The following is an 18390-nucleotide window of genomic DNA, read 5'->3' on the forward strand; positions in this document are numbered from 1 at the left end:
TGATCATCTCTCTCGGTTGGAGTAAGAGGAAATAAGACCAGAGTCAGTGATCCAAGAATCATTCCCTGATGAGCAGTTGTTTGCATGTGAGATCAAGCTTCCTTGGTATGCTAATATTGTAAACTACCTAGCTTGTAGAGTATTGCCACCAGATCTCACTTATCACTAACGTAAGAAGTTTCTGCATGATGTGAAATATTATCTTTGAGATGAGCCTTTGCTATTCAAAAGATGCCCTAACCAAATCATTCGAAGATGTGTGCTAGAAGAAGAGATGCAAGCCATTCTTCATCATTGTCATTCCTCATCATATGGAGGACACTTTTGAGCAACACGAATAGTAGCTAAGGTACTTCAAAGTGGTTTCTTTTGGCCTTCTATTTTTCGTGATAGTTATACTTGGGTGAAAACTTGTGACCGATGCCAACGTATGGGAAATATTTCAAGGCATCAGGAGTTACCATTGAAAAATATCTTGGAGGTGGAGTTATTTGATGTTTGGGAAATTGATTTTATGAGCCATTTTCCTCCTACTTTTGGCTTTGTTTATATCTTGTTAGCAGTTGATTATGTGTCAAAATGGGTAGAAGCAATTGCTACAACAACAAATGATGCAAAGGTAGTGCTCAAATTTTTGCATAAGAATATATTCACAAGATTTGGCACTCCACAAGCTATTATTAGTGACGAAGGGACCCACTTTTGCAACAAGTTGTTTGATAATCTTCTTTCTAAATATGGTGTGAAGCACAAGATAGCACTTGCCTACCATCCTCAAACTAATGGCCAAGCTGAAATTTCAAACAGAGAAATCAAAAACATCATTGAGAAGAAGGTCAATACTAATAGAAAGGATTGGGCAAAGAAACTTGATGATGCTTTGTGGGCATATCGTATAGCCTATAAAACACCTATCGGGATGTCTCCTGTTGAGTTGGAGCATAGAGCTTATTGGGCAGTAAAGAAGTTTAATTTTGATCTGAAGGCAGTAGGGGAAAAGTGACTTCTTCAATTGAATGAGATGGATGAGTTCATAAATGATGCTTATGAAAATGCAAAGATCTACAAAGAACAGACGAAGAAGTGGCATGACAAGCAGATTCTCAGGCGTGAGTTCGCACGAGGACAACAGGATTTACTCTTCAATTCAAGACTCAAACTCTTCCCTGGCCAGTTAAAATCAAGATGGACAGGTCTTTATACAGTTGACAAAGTTTCCTCTTTTGGAGCAATAGACTTGAAGAACAAGACAGAAAATATATTCAGAGTTAACGGTAAGAGATTGAAGCACTATTATGGAGAACAAGTGGAGAGGAATTGTGCATTCATTCCTCTTGGAGATCCTAATTAATGAAGATTGAAAAGTCTGGCTGTAGACTTTAAAACAAGCGCTTATGGGAGGCAGCCCATTGAACTTTCTTTTATTCCTTTATTTTCATTATTTTTATTTTTTATTTTCTAATAATTTTGATTTTGATGCAGGTTTATTTAGCATGAATAAAGAGCTGAAAATTACAAATTACGGCTGATTCACTATGAAACCAGGGAAGTTCCTTTCATTTCTTCAATCTTTATCACTTTTGCATTACAATGAGGACATTGTTTAGTTTAAGTTTGGGGGTGTAAACTCCTATAGTCATTTGGTGTTCTTGTTTGCTATTTGTTTTATTTTACTTGTGATTTTGTAAGTCTTGAGTTGTTGGATTCTTTTACCAAGCTTGCATTTGAGTATGATTGAATTCTCTATAACTCTGAAATTTGTGATTGAGGATGGGATTGAGAAAAATTTTCAAAAATTTCTTTTATGTCAGGCTGAGTTTTGTGGGTACTTTGATTTAAATCTTTGACCTTGAACATAATTGACTACATAGTCATTTTTTTTCTTTATTCCATTTTGCTTATGAAGAGAAGGAGTTGAATTAACTGGGTCAGGGAAGTTCAATCTTACTTTGCTCAAGAATTTGTTGATGGATCCTTGAAGCGAAATCCTAGTTGATACCAAATGTTAGAGAAATGATCTAGGCAAATTTTTTTTGTTATAACCAAAAAGCTTTCCCAGCCGTCCTGATTATCATACCATCATTGCATGGTGTATTTCCACAGTCAACCCCTTTAAGCCTTATTTTACATAAGCCTTTATTTGTTCTTTTGACTATAAAATCATTCCCGTTCTAAGCCTGAAAAACTATGATTTACCTTTTACAATTTGAGAAAATACTTTGGTGGTAATCTACATTTAAAGAGAAAGTTAGTTCAAAGGAAATTATGCTCTATTTGATTAAAGTATTTGAACAAAAAAAAAAGGTTGACGTGATTGAAGATTGGAAAAGGTTACAAGAATTGAGGTGGTTGAACGAAAATTGTGAAAAAAAAAAAAGTATTATTACTGGGTTTGTCTTTTATTCAGAGGTGATTTATCCATCATGGCAACAAAAAAAAAAAAAAAAGTCAACCAATGGAGTGCAAATCACTTCAGATTTTGTTGAAGGTGCACTTGGTACTACTTCATTGATTACAACAACAATAATATCACAAGTATGAGCATATAGTCATCAAGAAAGAGTTATGGTTTGAATCATGTGGATAGCTCTTTTATTGTTCTTTCCACCAAGTATTTTTCCAGTTTGCTTTGATTTTCCATATCCATTTCTTTCTTAGCCCTCACCCTGTGGCTTGTCATTACAACCTGATTAAAGACATTTTGATCTCTGATTTTGGTTTGACTACATTAGTAGAGTGGATTTCTGAAAATTAGACCTATGGGGTCAAGTTTTGAGAGAATTATTCTGATTTTAGTTATTTTACTTTTATCTGAGTTTGCAGGTAGTTTGGAGTTAAATTGATTATATCACACACACACACACTCAAGGTCTTAGCTTTAGGTTTAAGTAAACGCTTAATTCTTGCTTGACAAATTGTTAAATTTTTTATTGATTTTCCGGCTATCCTTGATGTTAAAAGAGTAAGATACTAGTGATGATATCTAATTCAAATCATGGCTTGGTGAGTAATGAAACTTCTCTATGGGGTCAAGTTGATAGTCAGTCCATAGTGGTCTTTTATTTTATTTTTGTTTGAGGAGAAACAAAATTTTAAGTTTGGGGGTGCTTGATGACTTGCATAATTTAGTATATTTTATCACCTCTTAACTTTAACTTTAGTCTAAATTTATTTATTTTTGATGATTTTTAGCTTCATAGTTGTTATTTAAATTTTATTTCAGATTTGAAGAAAATGAAGACCCAATTTTACAAGCCTATCATCTAGAAATTCTCTCATTTATATAAAGACATTATTTGAATATAGAAGCTGCTGAATAAAAGAGAAAAATGCATGCAATAGGGGCAATTGTTTTGTGACTTGCGTGAGCTAGTCTGATCTTTAGCTTTGACACGTGCACAAAAAGGAAAAAGTAGTTTTTGGCATGCGGACGTAATGCACGAAATTGGAATTCAAATTTGGTTTTTGAATTGGATTTACCAAGAAGCTGGAGATCGGGTCTTGGGGGCTTTTGAATTCCCTTTTCCGGAAAAAGAAAAGAAAGGAAGCAACTTGCGTGGGACTCGGGAATTCAAATTCAAGGTTTTTTCTTTTGGCTACTGCACACACGAGATAAAAAAAAGGAATTTTTGGTTTTAAAGAGCTACGTAATGCGGGGAACGAAAAAAGAAAAGAAAAGAAAAGAAAATAGAGAGCGGACTAAAAAGCTGAATTGCACGGACGGGAAGAGGAATTAATTTCTCCTTTTCATTTCAGAAGGAGCAACTTGCGAGGGATGCTACGGATTCTACGAGGAGTATTTTTAGTGTTCATTTTCTTTTATTCTTCTCTCAGAAAAATTATGGTGAATTCGTTTATGTTGAATTTAATTTTTAGCATGAACTAAATTTTCTTTATTCAAGGAAAACAATGTAATCTAATTCTGAACTATGCTTGCTTTTCTATTCTAATTTGAAGTAATTCTCTTCTAATTAACTGGCCATTAATTAGATGATTTTAATCCTGTAATTTGCTGTCGAAAGAGGGAATTATAGGATAGATCTTGGATATTTTGGCATAGGTAAATATAGAGATCGAAAGACTTATATGAACCTATGTAGTATTAAAATCATTGATTTTACTGCTTTCTTGCTTTATTAATTTGCATACTCTTGTGTAAATTGATAAACAAGAATAATTTTCAATTGATTGTCGAAAGAGACTTTTGGATGTTTATGGAGATTTGCTAACAAATAGAGAGAATTAAATTTAATTCGTTAGATGAGTAAGGCATAGTGAGGAATTTGGTGAATTGACTTCCTAGAAGTTTTCTTTCCCATTGATTTGATCTTCGAACAATATCTTTCTTTTCCTTTGAGTATTTTCTTTGAATTAATTTTATTTTAATTTACAATTACAGAAAATCGTAATGACTTTTCTAAATAAAGTCAAGATTAGTATAATTTTGATATTTTTCAAAAGTAAGTTACCAATCCCTGAGGACGATACTTTTCTCATCACTTTACTATAAAACTACGATACTATGCACTTGCAGTTTTGCACCGATCATGAATGATCACTGGATCTCTTCTTCTCAAGCCCATCTTGAATATTCAGCTCTTGCTAGAGTCATCCCAAGTGAATTGCATCAATTCTTGCATTGCTTTCTTGATCTTCTTAGCTCTTGATCTTGTAATTGGTCCATCTAAAATTTGTAAAGAATATTTAAGACGGGGCCCACCTTGGTTCCCATCATGTTGTATTTTACCTGATTAATGCAATGTTCAGTTGTTGTTTCAAAAGACAAATACACATGTTTTTCCTCTCACGCTCCCTTGTCTTCGTGGAAGTGTTTTCACCATGGAATATGAGAGTAATTTCCTTTGTAAGTTTAATTTATTCGATCTAATTTACTAGGCATATTTCAATGGATGATGATGATCTATTAAAGAAATGACAGAAGTTGTCCATCCTTGTTAAGGACGTGTTTCACCGTTACGCACTCCTGATTTGATCTCCTACAACAAAAGTGTAAGATAGATTGGGGATTGAATGGGGCCCCTCGGATGTTCAAGTCAGTAACGATATGAATCTTCTTAGAGCCAATTATTTGAGAGATTTCATTAGCATATCTGGATCCTTTAAATAAAGGACTTGCCTTCCACCCGAACTAATTGCCTTGCCCATTGTTTGAAATTTGAATCCCGAGGCCTTGGGGCTATCCACCCATTTTGAATGAGTGAATATTCTAATGGTCCCAGGATAAGAGGGCAGACGTTCCTGTTTCTAACGATCTGACCTGAGCTCTATTGGGCTAGAGGGGTTTGAGCCTTGAGTGGCTTGTCGGGCCCCCATGACCCAGGCCCAGGGTTGCACCCCACGAGCCCTTATGGTGGTATTAAATCCCTTCTAATTACCCTACGAAGTCTTATCACATATGGTATGACGGGGCTTTTATAGTAGATTTCGTTGAACCCTTTTGGATGAATTAATTTATGCCCCTCCAGTCCTTAAGCACTAGTAATGGTGTAGGCAAACACCAATGCAAATCAATATTTATCTAACAATCCCATTAAATCTACTGGATTGGAAGAGTTAAATGTAAATTTTTTACTTACAAATTACAATGTTTCTACATATTTGGATAGGTATTGTTCACCATCTATTGATTATTTTATCACTTATTTTTCTTTTCTCCCACTTGCTCTCTCTCTCTCTCTCTCAACAGAGGCAAAACAATAATTTATTTAGTCAAATCTCACCTTTACCTTTGCGTACACCATTGCTAACGCCTTTTTTTTTTTTTTTTTTTAAACCTACAACATTGCTAATGCTTAAAGTGGAACGGGAAAGTTATTGAAGGAGATATGGAAGACTCTCATGCAATCTGCCACGAGAGTTTTTTTTTGTTTTGTTTTTTGTTTTTTTTTTATACGTTGGAGATGGGGGATTCGATCCTTAGTTCTCTTAATGAGAAACTAAGGTGTTGCCAATTGATCCAAAGGATCTTGGTGCCACGAGAGTTGAATTCTATTAAAAAAGTATTTACAAGCAATTAATTTTTTTTAAATCTATGATGAGTACTGGAGGGAACCTTTAGACCCCTGGGCTTTGAGCTCATCTCTGAGGCCAAGCTCATCCATAAGTTCAAGAAGACTTATTGAGAGCTTAAAGCTAGGAGCCCTACACATCAGAGGGCTTGTAACCACAATCACAGAATAAGATAACCTTGAAGAACTGAAGATGAGGCCCATGACTGGACATAAATATCCTGAATAAGATAATTCCTACAAAATAGGAGATATCTTCTCCAGTTAATCAGGGATCACGAAGGATAAGTACATGGGACTGGTGATCGGAATTAATCGTCATCACACCACATCCTTCTATAAATAACTCGATAGAGGTAACAAACAGTTTCATCTTCATTTTATATACACTTATTCTTATATTGTCGCTGAATTAAGCATCAGAGTTTACACAGGATGACAAGCACCGTCTCTTCATTGCTGCAGAGTCATCCATACGATTGGTGGTGTGAAACACGTCATGTACGGTGGCACCGTTTATGGGATTGTTATAGACTTCAACATGATTTTTTACAAGCCAATTGTCACGCGATCACAAGTCTATCGAGTATGATGGAGGCAGAAGTGAGGTTACTAGAAAGGAGGAAATGTTGAAACAAGTAATGGCGGTTGTTGAACAACTACATAAAGAAAACGAAGAATTAAAACAACAGAGGGGCAGTTCTCCAGCCCAGAATGGGCGGCCTGAAGGATATGCACACAGTGCAGAGGGGTCAATAGTGAAGAGATAGAAAAGAAAAAAATGCATGATGAGCAGCAAAGTCTTGTGGATAAATACAGGGAGATGGCGAAAAGGGTGATTCCTCTTCTGTGGAGCAGCTCCTCACACGCACGAACCTCCCGTACAGCAAGGAAGTCATGTCAGTCCCTCTACCATCTAAATTCAAGGTACCACGGATTGATCTATACGATGGATCCAAAGATCCTATTGATCACCTCTAGAATTTCAAAGCATACATAACTCTCCACGGTTTTAATAGAGAGGCGGCTTGCCGCACCTTCCCATTGACTCTAAAAAGAATAGCATGGTGGTAGTTTGGGACCCTTCGCCTTGGATCGAATGGAAATTTTGAGGAGTTAGCTAAAAAATTTCTCACACAATTTTTGGCAAGCATGAGGCACCGCAAGCCGGCAGCCTATTTGTTGACAGTAAAACAGAAGGAATGGGAGAATCTAAAGAACTACATAACACGCTTCAATAAAGAGAAGCTCACCACTGATGGTCATGATAAAAAAATCACCTTAGCCGCACTACTGGGAGGAATCTAGCCTCAAAGCCCCTTCATGGCTGAGCTGGCCAGATGAATTCCATCCACATTAAGGGAATTCATGAACCGAACAGAAGACTTTGTCAATGCGAAGGATACTCTACAGGCTTTGTTAAAACCACGATAGCAGGAGACAAAAGCAGATAACAAAAACCAGAACAATTCTAAAGACAAAGAGAGGAAAACGAATGGGCGAAGTCACCCTAATGACAGACGAGACCGATACACCAACCAGCAAGATCAAGGGCGCCTACTTGTACATAAGAACCACAATGCACCGGAAAATGGTAAAAACTTAAGAAGGGAAGAATTCCCGCCTGACAAAGGCCAACACTATTGCACCTACCACCAAAGCTACTCCCATTCGACTGAAGATTGCATCACCCTAAAGAAGCAGATTGACGAAATGACTGAAAGTGAAGAACTGGAAAGGATGCTAGCTAATTACATAAAGGCACAAAGGGAGGAAAGTCGTGATAAACGAGGCAGAAGCCCCAAGTGCCAAAAATAGGGTGAGAAAAGGAGAAATAATTCTCTACGACCCAAGAGAGACCAAGAACAAGCCTTTCTAGGCGAAATCTGCACTATAGCAAGAGGATTTGCTGGGGGCGGCACCACAGCTTTCGACAGAAAGGCCAATGCATGCAGAGCAAGATATGACGAGGTATACATGGCCATTAGGCCATATAAGTACCCTAGGACAGAAACAAGCCCGACTATCTCATTCGGGGATGAGGATTGGTTATGTACTCTCATGATGATGCCTTGGTTGTTATGCTATTGATAGCTAACTACACTACCAAACGAGTCTTAGTTGACAATGGGAGCTCTGCTAACATCCTTTTTTTGGACACGTTTATTCGAATGGGAATCCCTATTGAAAAATTGTGACCATCTCTCTCTTCGCTGAAAGGGCTTTCAGGAGAAGTTGTTCAACCGATCGGCTCAATCATGCTTCCGGTAACAGAAGGGAAGGCGCCCACAAAGTTACCAGCATGACAAATTTTTTAGTAGTCAAAGCTCCGTCGTCTAACAATGCCATATTGGGACACCCGACCCTCAATAACTTAAAGGTGATTACCTCCACATACCACCTTAAAATGAAATCCCCAATAGAAGCAGGAGTAGGTGAAGTCCGAGGTGAGCAAATATCGGCTTGAGAGTGTTATGTCCAGGAGTTGAAGACGGGAGCACTGATGATTTGTTCAATAGACAACTCAAAAGAACAGTTGTTGCCACCATCTCAGTTGGAAGAAGGACAAGCCATAGAAACCAGGAATGAAAGTAGTCTGTTACTAGCCAAAGCCAACGAGCCCTTGCATGTAGTAAAGCTACATCCGGAACGCCCAGCTGCCACTACAAGGGTTGGCTCCAAGCTCCCGCCAGAGGATTAGGAAGCCTTGGAGCAGCTGTTGATCGAACATAGAGATGTATTTACCTGGAGCCACAAAGAAAGTACGACAGAAGATAGGGTTGTTCAACACTGAGAAATACACGGCCATAGCAAAGGAAATCAATAGACTTCTAGTGGCAGGCTTCATATGGGAGGCACACTACCCAAAATGGCTCTCCAACGTGGTACTAGTCAAGAAAGCCAATGGCAAATGGAGGATGTGCGTAAACTTCACCAACCTTAATAAAGCTTGCTCCAAAGATAGTTTTCCACTGCCTCGAATCGATGTCATCGTGGATGCCACGGCCAGCGGACACCAATTTTTGAGTTTTATGGACACTTACTCTAGGCACAATCAAATCAGGATGAACAAGGCGAATGAGGAGAAGACAACGTTCATAACTGACAGAGGACTCTACTGCTACCGAGTAATGCCTTTTGGGCTAAAGAATGCCGGAGAAACATATCAAAGGTTAGTCAATCGGATGTTCAAACAACAAATTGGGAAGACTATGGAGGTATACATACACGATCTACTGGTGAAAAATAAGGAAGCCGCCCAGCACCTAACAGATCTTAAAGAGTACTTCGCGGTATTATGAAAGTACAAAATAAAATTGAACCCGGCGAAATGCGTGTTCAGGGTAAATTCGGGAAAATTTCTGGGATTCATAGTCTCACAAAGAGGAATAGAAGCCAACACTGAGAAGATAGAAGCAATTTTGAAAATGGCGCCGCCTCGAACCATCAATGATACTCAGCGCTTAGCAGGGAAAGTAGCGACTTTGAACAGGTTCGTATCACTGTCTACAGATAAATGCATCCCCTTTTTCTAAGTTCTAAAGAAGGTACACACTTGGAACGAAGAATGTGACCAAACCTTTCAAGAACTGAGAAAATATTTAGCCAGCACGCCCCTATTGAAGCAGCCTAATCAAGGGGATATTTTGTATATGTACTTAACAGTATCCCCCAAGTCGTATCAATTGTCTTAGTAAAAGAAGAACCAAGAAACAGGAGAGAAGTAGAGGGAAATACGAAGAAAAATGAGAAAGACGAAAGAGCAAAGAAGGGTAAAGAAAATGGCTACTGGAGGCAAATGCCTTGTGAAGCACATCTGAGAAAGGTAATCATGAGGGTTCTAAGGAATCTAAAAGGTCGGCTACGCCAGCAGTTACACTTATTTTTAAAACATATTAAATGAGCGGAAACGGTTATGGCGGTGCATGCCACCTAGCATGGGCTATAGCCAAAAGAAGAAAAAGAATAAATAAATGCTTATAGACTAGCAGGGTAAGTAATAAAAAAGAAAAAAAATGATTGTTTAATTTACTATATGCCAACACAAAGGAAATTAGCGGGGTAATTAGAGGGAACATTTAGACCCCTAGGCTTTGAGCCCATCTCTAAGGCCAAGCTCGTCCATAAGTTCAAGAAGACTTATTGAGAGCTTAAAGCTAGGAGCCCCATAGATTAGATGGCTCGTAACCACAATCATGGAACACGGTAACCCCGAAGAACTAGAGATGAGGCCAACGACTGGACATAAATATCCTAAGTAAGATAACTCCTACAAAATAGGAGATCTCAAGATAACTCCTACAAAACATGAGATATCAAGATAACTCCTACAAAATAGAATATATCTTCTCTAGTTAATAAGGGATCACAAAGGATAAGCACACGGAACTGGTGATCAGAGTTAATCATCATCACGCCACATCCTTCTATAAATAACTCGGTAGAAGTAACAAACAATTTCATCTTCATATTATATACATTTATTCTTATATTGTCACTGACTTAACTATTAGAGTTTACACAGGGTGACATGCGTCATCTCTTCATTGCTATAGAGTCATCCATATGATTGGTGATATGAAACACGTCCTTTACAAGTACCTTCTAGCCATATACGGTTTAGTAACCTAAGTGACCATCTATTGCTATCCAAGTTTGTAAGATGGATAAAGGTATACTGGACCGTAATTGTTGGTGGTCATTTGATAAATAATTGGTTTTAACGTAGATTATGATGGCGATGTTCAGGTATCAAAACTCCAAATAAATCCAGCTACCCTCTTTTTGGATTCGCTTATCTGATCACGTTCTTGGTGTTATGCATGCAAAAGTTGTTCAAAACAATTGGTGGAAACTATGGGCAACGTTGAAGGATATGGATGAAGATAAGTCTCTGGTTGGGGGGAATTTTCAATAATCCATCTACAACTAGATGTAATGAAACCTCTTCCAATGGGTAAGAAGAACTTAACATGAAGTGACTCTGGAGTCTGGGTCTAGTTCTAGTATATATGAACGACTTCTTAACTTTTGTTACTGTTATGGGTGCGTTGGACATGCATGTTGATTGTGATTACGTTTTTTATTTGAAAGAACGGTTCACTTATGGCTCATGGATGAGGGCTGAACGATTACCTTTTCCGAGGAGGAGATAACGTACGGTTGTAGTTCATGTGAAAAAATAGGCGGTTTTTTATGAAGAAGACAATGACCAACGTCAGTTCGTTTTCAAACGAGGCTAAACTAAAGGAGAAGTTATGGACTCAGGGGAATCGGGTTATGGGCCCTTATCTCAACCGATACAAAGCCCAATGCAAAGGGCTTTGAGTTGGATCCTAACCAACCTATGGTGAACATTATTAAGAATAAGAACAGTACTTTATTTTCACACAAGTCCAATCTCGAAGGGTTGCACATGGAACAGATAACAATACATTCTCCTTCGGTGGATGCTCCTATTACATTCTACATGAAAACATAAAGACATCCCTTAAATTTGTTTTAAGTTTCGTTGCCTATAATAAATGGAGAAATCTGAAACCCTAATTTTAAATTTAGTGTTTAGACCCTGACTTTGAGCCTACTTTTAACCAATTTTATGTTATTTTATGAAACAAATTTTATATGGTTAAAAAGATGGGTTCATAAGCTTTACATTGACATATCATACGCTTGATTTGGATCCAAAATGAGTAAGTTATGACCAATTAAAAATGAGTGATCTAAATGGGAAAAAATAAAAAAAAGTTGGCTGAGAAAAACGATGAATAGATCCATTTTGGTAAGCCACACTCTTGGTCTTGGAGAGTGTGATCCACCCTTACACTTTTGGTCAGTTTTTTCCGACGGTATGGACACAAATACACATTAAAGATTATTTGAATTTGATTAAATATGTAGATACATGTATTGAATTGTTATTGTTAAATGCATATTCATATTGAATGTTGTCCCAAGACTTTATGCTTATTAATTGAGAATGTGTGTCCTCTATTCATTGTACCATCATGCATACCAGTTTGATTGGTTGCTTGAATTCATGAGTTTGTTTGTTTTTAAAAAAAAAAAATTAAAAATGATAGGGTTGACATTGATAATTTTATGTATTTATTATTATGTGGATGGGTAAGGTATAGCTTATAAATATTTCAGGGACGTGACATCCATATTTATTTATTTTTCTAAAATATTGTTGGTAGGATTTTCTTTAGAAATGTAATATTGAGAATGTTATTTTATTATTGAGGTCATGTAAAGAGATATGTTTCACGATACACCCAATTACCAATGAGATTTTCGATGAAGCCTATGTCCAATGTGTTTTTCACAACAATAATAGATTTTTCATATATGATGAATGAATTATTTGTGCATGAGTTATGAGTTTTTAAGACTCATATAAATTTTATTTTAAATTAATTAGATTTGGAATTTTAACTTATATAGTGAGAGATGATTGTTGCCTTTTTGTGAGATTTTTAATTTCACTGTGTAGGAAGTAATTATATGATCTAGTTAGATTTTGGAATAAAATTAAATGTGTGCTAATGTCAACCTTGCATAATGAATGTAGTGATTATGACCACTAGCAACGTAGTTGATGATCTTATTGATTTTAATGAAGGAGAGAAACTAGTTGGAATTAACTATGACATGTGGCATAGGAAAATTCAATATTTACTTAATAATCACGATTTTAGAAAATCTATCACACCTTATGATACGACCTAAGGAATGAAAAAGACTGGTGCATGTGCTTTAACATTCTTAGCAGCATATGGTTAAAGTATTTATGATTAAAAAAACAAAATTCTTAGCAGCATACATGATCTTATTTGAGAGTTTGAGAACTATCTAACTGTCGAATATATGTGGAACCAATTGAAAATTGCTATGGAGAGATATCAACCACTAGACTCCGTGCTCTTACTTTGAGATTTAAGCAGTATGTTACATGACTGAGCATTTCAGATCGATATCTGCCTTGATTCGTGATCTAAATGATGCTGACAATAATCTCACTAATGAATTGCAAGTTACTGTTGTGATAAGATTTTTGCTCGAGTCAACATGGGGACAAATGAATCTCGTTTTGACACAGTGAGAATATTAAAACTTTTATTGATATATCTCGCCACTTGAAAGTAGAGATGGAAAACAAATGGCGAGATAGAAAATGTAACACTTTGCTCTTGAGTGCACTGAGGCAAAGGATGTATCCACTAGATATGACTCCTTACTACTTATGTTTATTCACTCAATCACATAATGGATTGTAAACTCGGGAGAAACCAAATATGTAGCTCAAGATCGAGTTGGGTTCGTAGTTATAGAAGAATAACAGCTAGCAAAAAGTATGTTATATTAGATAACAAAATTCAAGATTTAGAGAGTTAACACCTACCAACTCAAAATGCACCTAGGGTGCTTGATACTTCTTCATGATGTGTTTTATACATCTTGTGTTTTATTTTCAATTATTTTTATGTTGGAGCTTTGTTTTTACTTCTCACTTTGATGGTCCCTAGTTGAACTTTTAGTTGGTTAAGGCATTGTATGGAAATGGTTTTCTTATGAATGATTTATTTATATTGGGTTTAGATTATTATTCATTTTCTTGTATAACTTAAAATGATGATGATAATGTTTCTAATTCATTGAAATGATATGCTAAACAAGGCTACATAAAAAAAGATGGAATTGGCTAGACTAGCTAGAAAAGGCCGATTAGGTTCTCTCACTAATATAAGCCTACTTGTATGTGAACATTATATAGGAAAGTCTTTCAACTCTTACAAAATTAATACCTGAACACTTGTAAAAAAAAAAAAAAAAAAAAAAAACCTAAATTTCAAGAAACTTATAATTTAGTACCTCGCTAATTTTACCATTGAAAAATTAACGACATAATTGACATGTGACATTTATACGCCACTTATCAGTTTCTAATTGGCACATAGTATCCGTATGCCACGTGTCAACTTTAGTTTTCCTCCCCCACATAATTCCCTGTACCCCCATAATTTTTATTTTATTATTATTTTTTTAATTTTATTGGCAGACAGATTCTCAACTAATGCGCACACCTATTCCCTATATTTTCAAACAAGCTCTCTTCTTCGTTAGCAAGTTACCTGATTGATCCATGACAAACCTATATGGTCAGCCATAATAGTTTCCTTAAAGCTCCACAATTACATAACGTAATGGCTACGGGCTTGCAGAAAATAATGAAATAAAGCTGAGGCACGTGCTTGCAGAAAATTATGAAATAATGCTGAGGCACGTGCTTGATGCATTTCAACTATTGTTATCTAATGTTTAAGATGCCATTTGTAAATTGAGATGAAAGTTAAAAAATTAAATAAAATATTGTTAAAATATTACTTCTTAATATTATTATTATTATGAAATTTGAAAAAATTAATTGTTTATTATATTCTATATGAAAATTTAAAAAATTTGTAATAATGAGATGAGACACTTTTACTGTCCAAACAGAGCCTAAATCTATCACCTGAGTTAGTAGTGACGGTGAAAGCATATCGTGCAATAAATAAACAGATTCTGGCCCAGAAAACACATCGCAAGCTCTCCCATAACTTCAAAGAAGATAGCAGTATAGGACGCTGGTCTACATAACACCAGGGGTCCAGCCTCACTCAAAACTGTGACAATGTTCCAGGCTTAAGTGATATTCTGAGACTTGTTTAGAATGACACCTTCATATTTGACCTGGAACCACTTCATGGCATCCTCCTTTGTGACCCTGTGCTGGATCCCAACACGAGACTTACATCGGCGACGACGGCCAACACGGTAACCAGGCCGCTCCAAAACAACATAGAAGTCCATTCCATAAATTCCAGTTGAAGGATCATACCTGAAAGAATATGATTATGTCAAAAAATTAACAAAAATTGATTTATATGCCCGAAAACCAAATCTTGGTATCCTTCAAACATGGGACAGCATGCACAATTCACAATATTGCAGAAAACTCGGAAAAATGGACAAATATACATGGAAAATGATAAACACAACTCTTTTCACAATCATTTTCCCAACCATGTTTTAAGTCAAGGCCGTCATAAGTAAAATGAGGGCATTTCTGTAAACTAACTCATAAAACAATTACAGAAGTATCATCATTTTACAAAAATATCCTCATTTTTACAACATGAATTTGAAAAAGGTTAAAATAAGGATTGTATGTTATCATTACTCAATGTACATTGCAACATCAAACTGCCAAGGATTTTGCAATTTGCACCACAAACTGCTAAAGCATACATTTTTCACCCTCAAACTACTAAAATTGGCAATGGACAACTTGCGTTAAGATTCAAAAGGCAAGATTGTGCCATGTCACCTATTTTTCATCAATCTTAAAGGCCAGATTGGACAATGGTGCTGCTCGACAATCTTTAAGCAATTGGATGCTGTAATATTTCCATTTGATAGTTGGGAGTGCAAAGTGCAAAATTATTGATACTTTGTGTGTGCAAGGCGTACTTCTCCTCCAAAATAATTAAACAAGCAAGGCAATCGAAAGGTATGACACCATATACAGCATAAACAACAGCATACTTGCATTCATGTATAAGCAATGTGATGATCCAAGGGAGTTTACATGATTTTTTCGTATCGATTTCGGTTTATTGATGGGTATCTTTCATGTACACATCTTGTATACTTGGATTGCACCTTTGGCACTCTTTTTAATCAAATTGTTATTACTTATCACAAAGTTAACAAAAAAAAGATTAACATATAAACTTTTGTGAAGGGAAAGAATAAACCATACACTACATCAATATAGAACTGATTAGTTATTTGACCATCCATCCCATTCCAAATCCAACCCAAAACCAATTCATGTCCCATCTAATCCTGTTTGAAGCAATAATCATCCTGACAGTGTAAATCATGAGGTTGAATGCCATATTCTCTGCCATGTTATTTTGTTCTTGACAACCCTTCACATGCTACAACACCTTAAACATCATAGGCAGTCACACAGCAAGATAGGTGATAGGGCTAGAGATCCACTTGGGCACCATCAATTTAATTACATCAATTATGGAGCACAATTATGCATTGAAAGAACTTTTTGGCAAGTATGATGCATCGAAAAAACCACAAGGAATTGTAAAATCTGTGCTTAAGCTTAATTGAAAATTATAGACTCCTCTAAGAGCAGAGACTCAAAAGGAAAATTGCCTGCAATATGATAAATAAATTTTCTGATATTGCTGTTCATCTTTAAGACCACAGACAACAATCAATGGACAAGCTTTATTTTTCTTTTCAAGCTTTCTCCCTATGTACTTGGGCTTTGCCTATTCTTATGAATAAAATTTCTTGATTACCAATCCAAAAAAAAAAAAAATTATTTTCAAACTTTTAATCAACAGCAAAATATTGAGAGAGGACCATTATGTAGTACCCAATCAAGTTAGCGTAAGCAATTTCCAAATCAGAAAAATTCACTCCAAGTTGATGACAAACTAATAAATAGAAGTCTGGCCTATTAAAGAAAAAGGGCATATCTCTAGTTTCAAGTGCATATTAGCTTACTTGATTCCCAGGTCGATGTGCTCCTGAATACCAAAGCCAAAACATCCAGTATCACTGAAGTTCCTCCTCAGCAACTCATATTCCTTCACCTTCAAACCGCTCTCCAAAAGCTGCATTGCCTTGTCACCCCTAACAGTGACATAGCATGCAATTTTTTCATTACGTCTAATACCAAAGGAACGCACAGTGTACCTTGCTGCCAATTGGAGTTTAGGAGGCAGGGAGAATAAATTTTCAGAACAGAATCAAGAAAAGATATCATAACCTACATAATTGGTTGCAGCTAGTAAAGTAGTAAAATGAAAAGTCATCACTTCGTAATTGTTATTATACATAACATTTTGAAATTTTGAAGTTCTCTTGCACAATAATATATCAATTCTCAAGTCCCACTATGTAATACTAGCTTTAGGAGACCAAATAGTAGTTATTCAGAAAACAACCATCACTACGATTCCAGATAAAATCAAGAAAGAGTAAAAAAATGATAAAATCAAAACTCAGAACTATATAATTTACTGTTTCGAGCTTCCAAAGTTGGAAAGCCCAAATCCACTAAGACAAAGTTAGTCCCATTAAGCACCATTTTCTTTATCCGTAATTTAACATTCTTGGATCATAACTATAACTCTGATGAAAAAACTACGACAGATTTTTTCCCGTTTACAGCCCTTTATAAGAAGCAAAAAAATACAACCACATTTGATTTCAGAGAGACCTGAAATAACAATAATACTAAAATTTATCATCCAAATCAAAGTACACAAATTTGAACGGTCTATATATTCCAGAGATAATCATAAGAACGTAATTTTACACATACCAAACAACGACAAACCCATCCCCCACCCAATAAAAAAAAAAAATTACCCTTGGAGAAAACTGGATTTTGGCCACTGAGCTGCTCCAACACCTACATATGAACCAAACATGAGATCCCAAACAAAAAAAAACTAGAATTTATATATACAAGAATATAGGTGGGCAGCATGGGAATTACAAGGGACCGAGAACGAGGATACAAACGAAGATATGCAAAAATAAAAGACACAAGAAAAATACCTTGGCGGCCCTGGTGAGACGGTCACCGCTCTCACCGACGGAGATGTTGAGAACGAGCTTCTGTACCTTGATTTCCCTCATTGGATTACTCAGTTTCTTCTCCGAAGCCTGCTTTCGTTTTTCGTTTTTCATAGGAAACAAAAACAAAATACAGAGTTAGAAATCAGCACAAAATTCAGAGACAGAATATTGGAAACAACTAGGTAGAGGAAGGAAGACCATTTGAGTATGTCAGAGGGGTGTCGGGGGGAGGGCGGAGAAGGTCTGCTGCAGCCGAGAGGGTCTAGACTTTAGCGTGGGAAAGGAAGCCTAAAATGTGTGCTAGGGTTCTTCGTGCGCCTGTTTCATTCGGCTCTGAAAAATCCATTGCGGGCCGCGGCTCCGCTGATCTATCGTAATAGCATATGCGCCGGGTTTTACGCGGATGGAGGACACCTGGCAAAAAATAAAGAATAATATTAGTATGCCGCTTTAATTTATCTCCTTATTTTGACTGCTCATATATTTAATTTTTTTTTTTATATTTTTTTCTTTTATTTATGGATTAAGAAAGTGACTATTAGTATATTGTTATTTTTTTATACTTATTAAAAATGTTTAAAAATATTAAAAAATATGAATAAAAAATTATTATTATTATTATTATTATTATTATTTTGCCTATGGACGTCATTAGGGATGAAAGGCAACGGTTTCGGTGAACCGATAACCACTACAC

General features: G+C 36.2%; 2 protein-coding genes across 2 annotated transcripts; one reads left to right on the top strand and one right to left on the bottom strand.

The window, feature by feature from the left end:
* The first annotated feature begins 1021 nt into the window (after positions 1 to 1021).
* LOC121253446 lies at positions 1022 to 1351 on the top strand. Its single transcript, XM_041153460.1, has one exon. The coding sequence runs from the start codon at positions 1022 to 1024 to the stop codon at positions 1349 to 1351; it is 330 nt and encodes a 109-aa protein (XP_041009394.1).
* A 13127-nt stretch (positions 1352 to 14478) lies between these two features.
* On the bottom strand, positions 14479 to 18066 carry LOC121251839 (60S ribosomal protein L11). Its single transcript, XM_041151215.1, has 5 exons — positions 17892 to 18066; positions 17673 to 17780; positions 17481 to 17523; positions 16611 to 16806; positions 14479 to 14913 (listed from the first exon to the last, which is right to left on the bottom strand). The coding sequence occupies exons 1-5, from the start codon at positions 17892 to 17894 to the stop codon at positions 14718 to 14720; spliced, it is 546 nt and encodes a 181-aa protein (XP_041007149.1). The 5' UTR covers positions 17895 to 18066; the 3' UTR covers positions 14479 to 14717.
* Positions 18067 to 18390: the final 324 nt, after the last annotated feature.

This window comes from Juglans microcarpa x Juglans regia, chromosome 2S (assembly GCF_004785595.1).
Source record: "Juglans microcarpa x Juglans regia isolate MS1-56 chromosome 2S, Jm3101_v1.0, whole genome shotgun sequence".
Taxonomy (NCBI): Eukaryota; Viridiplantae; Streptophyta; class Magnoliopsida; order Fagales; family Juglandaceae; genus Juglans; species Juglans microcarpa x Juglans regia.

Excerpts from the sequence above, each read along its gene's own strand:
- LOC121253446 (XM_041153460.1), top strand. The coding sequence starts at position 1,022 with ATGGATGAGTTCATAAATGATGCTTATGAAAATGCAAAGATCTACAAA.
- LOC121251839 (XM_041151215.1), bottom strand. Across the intron at positions 17,524-17,672 it reads GTCTCACCAGGGCCGCCAAG|GTGTTGGAGCAGCTCAGTGG; the intron begins GTATTTTTCTTG and ends GTTCATATGTAG. Across the intron at positions 14,914-16,610 it reads CACATCGACCTGGGAATCAA|GTATGATCCTTCAACTGGAA; the intron begins GTAAGCTAATAT and ends ATATTCTTTCAG.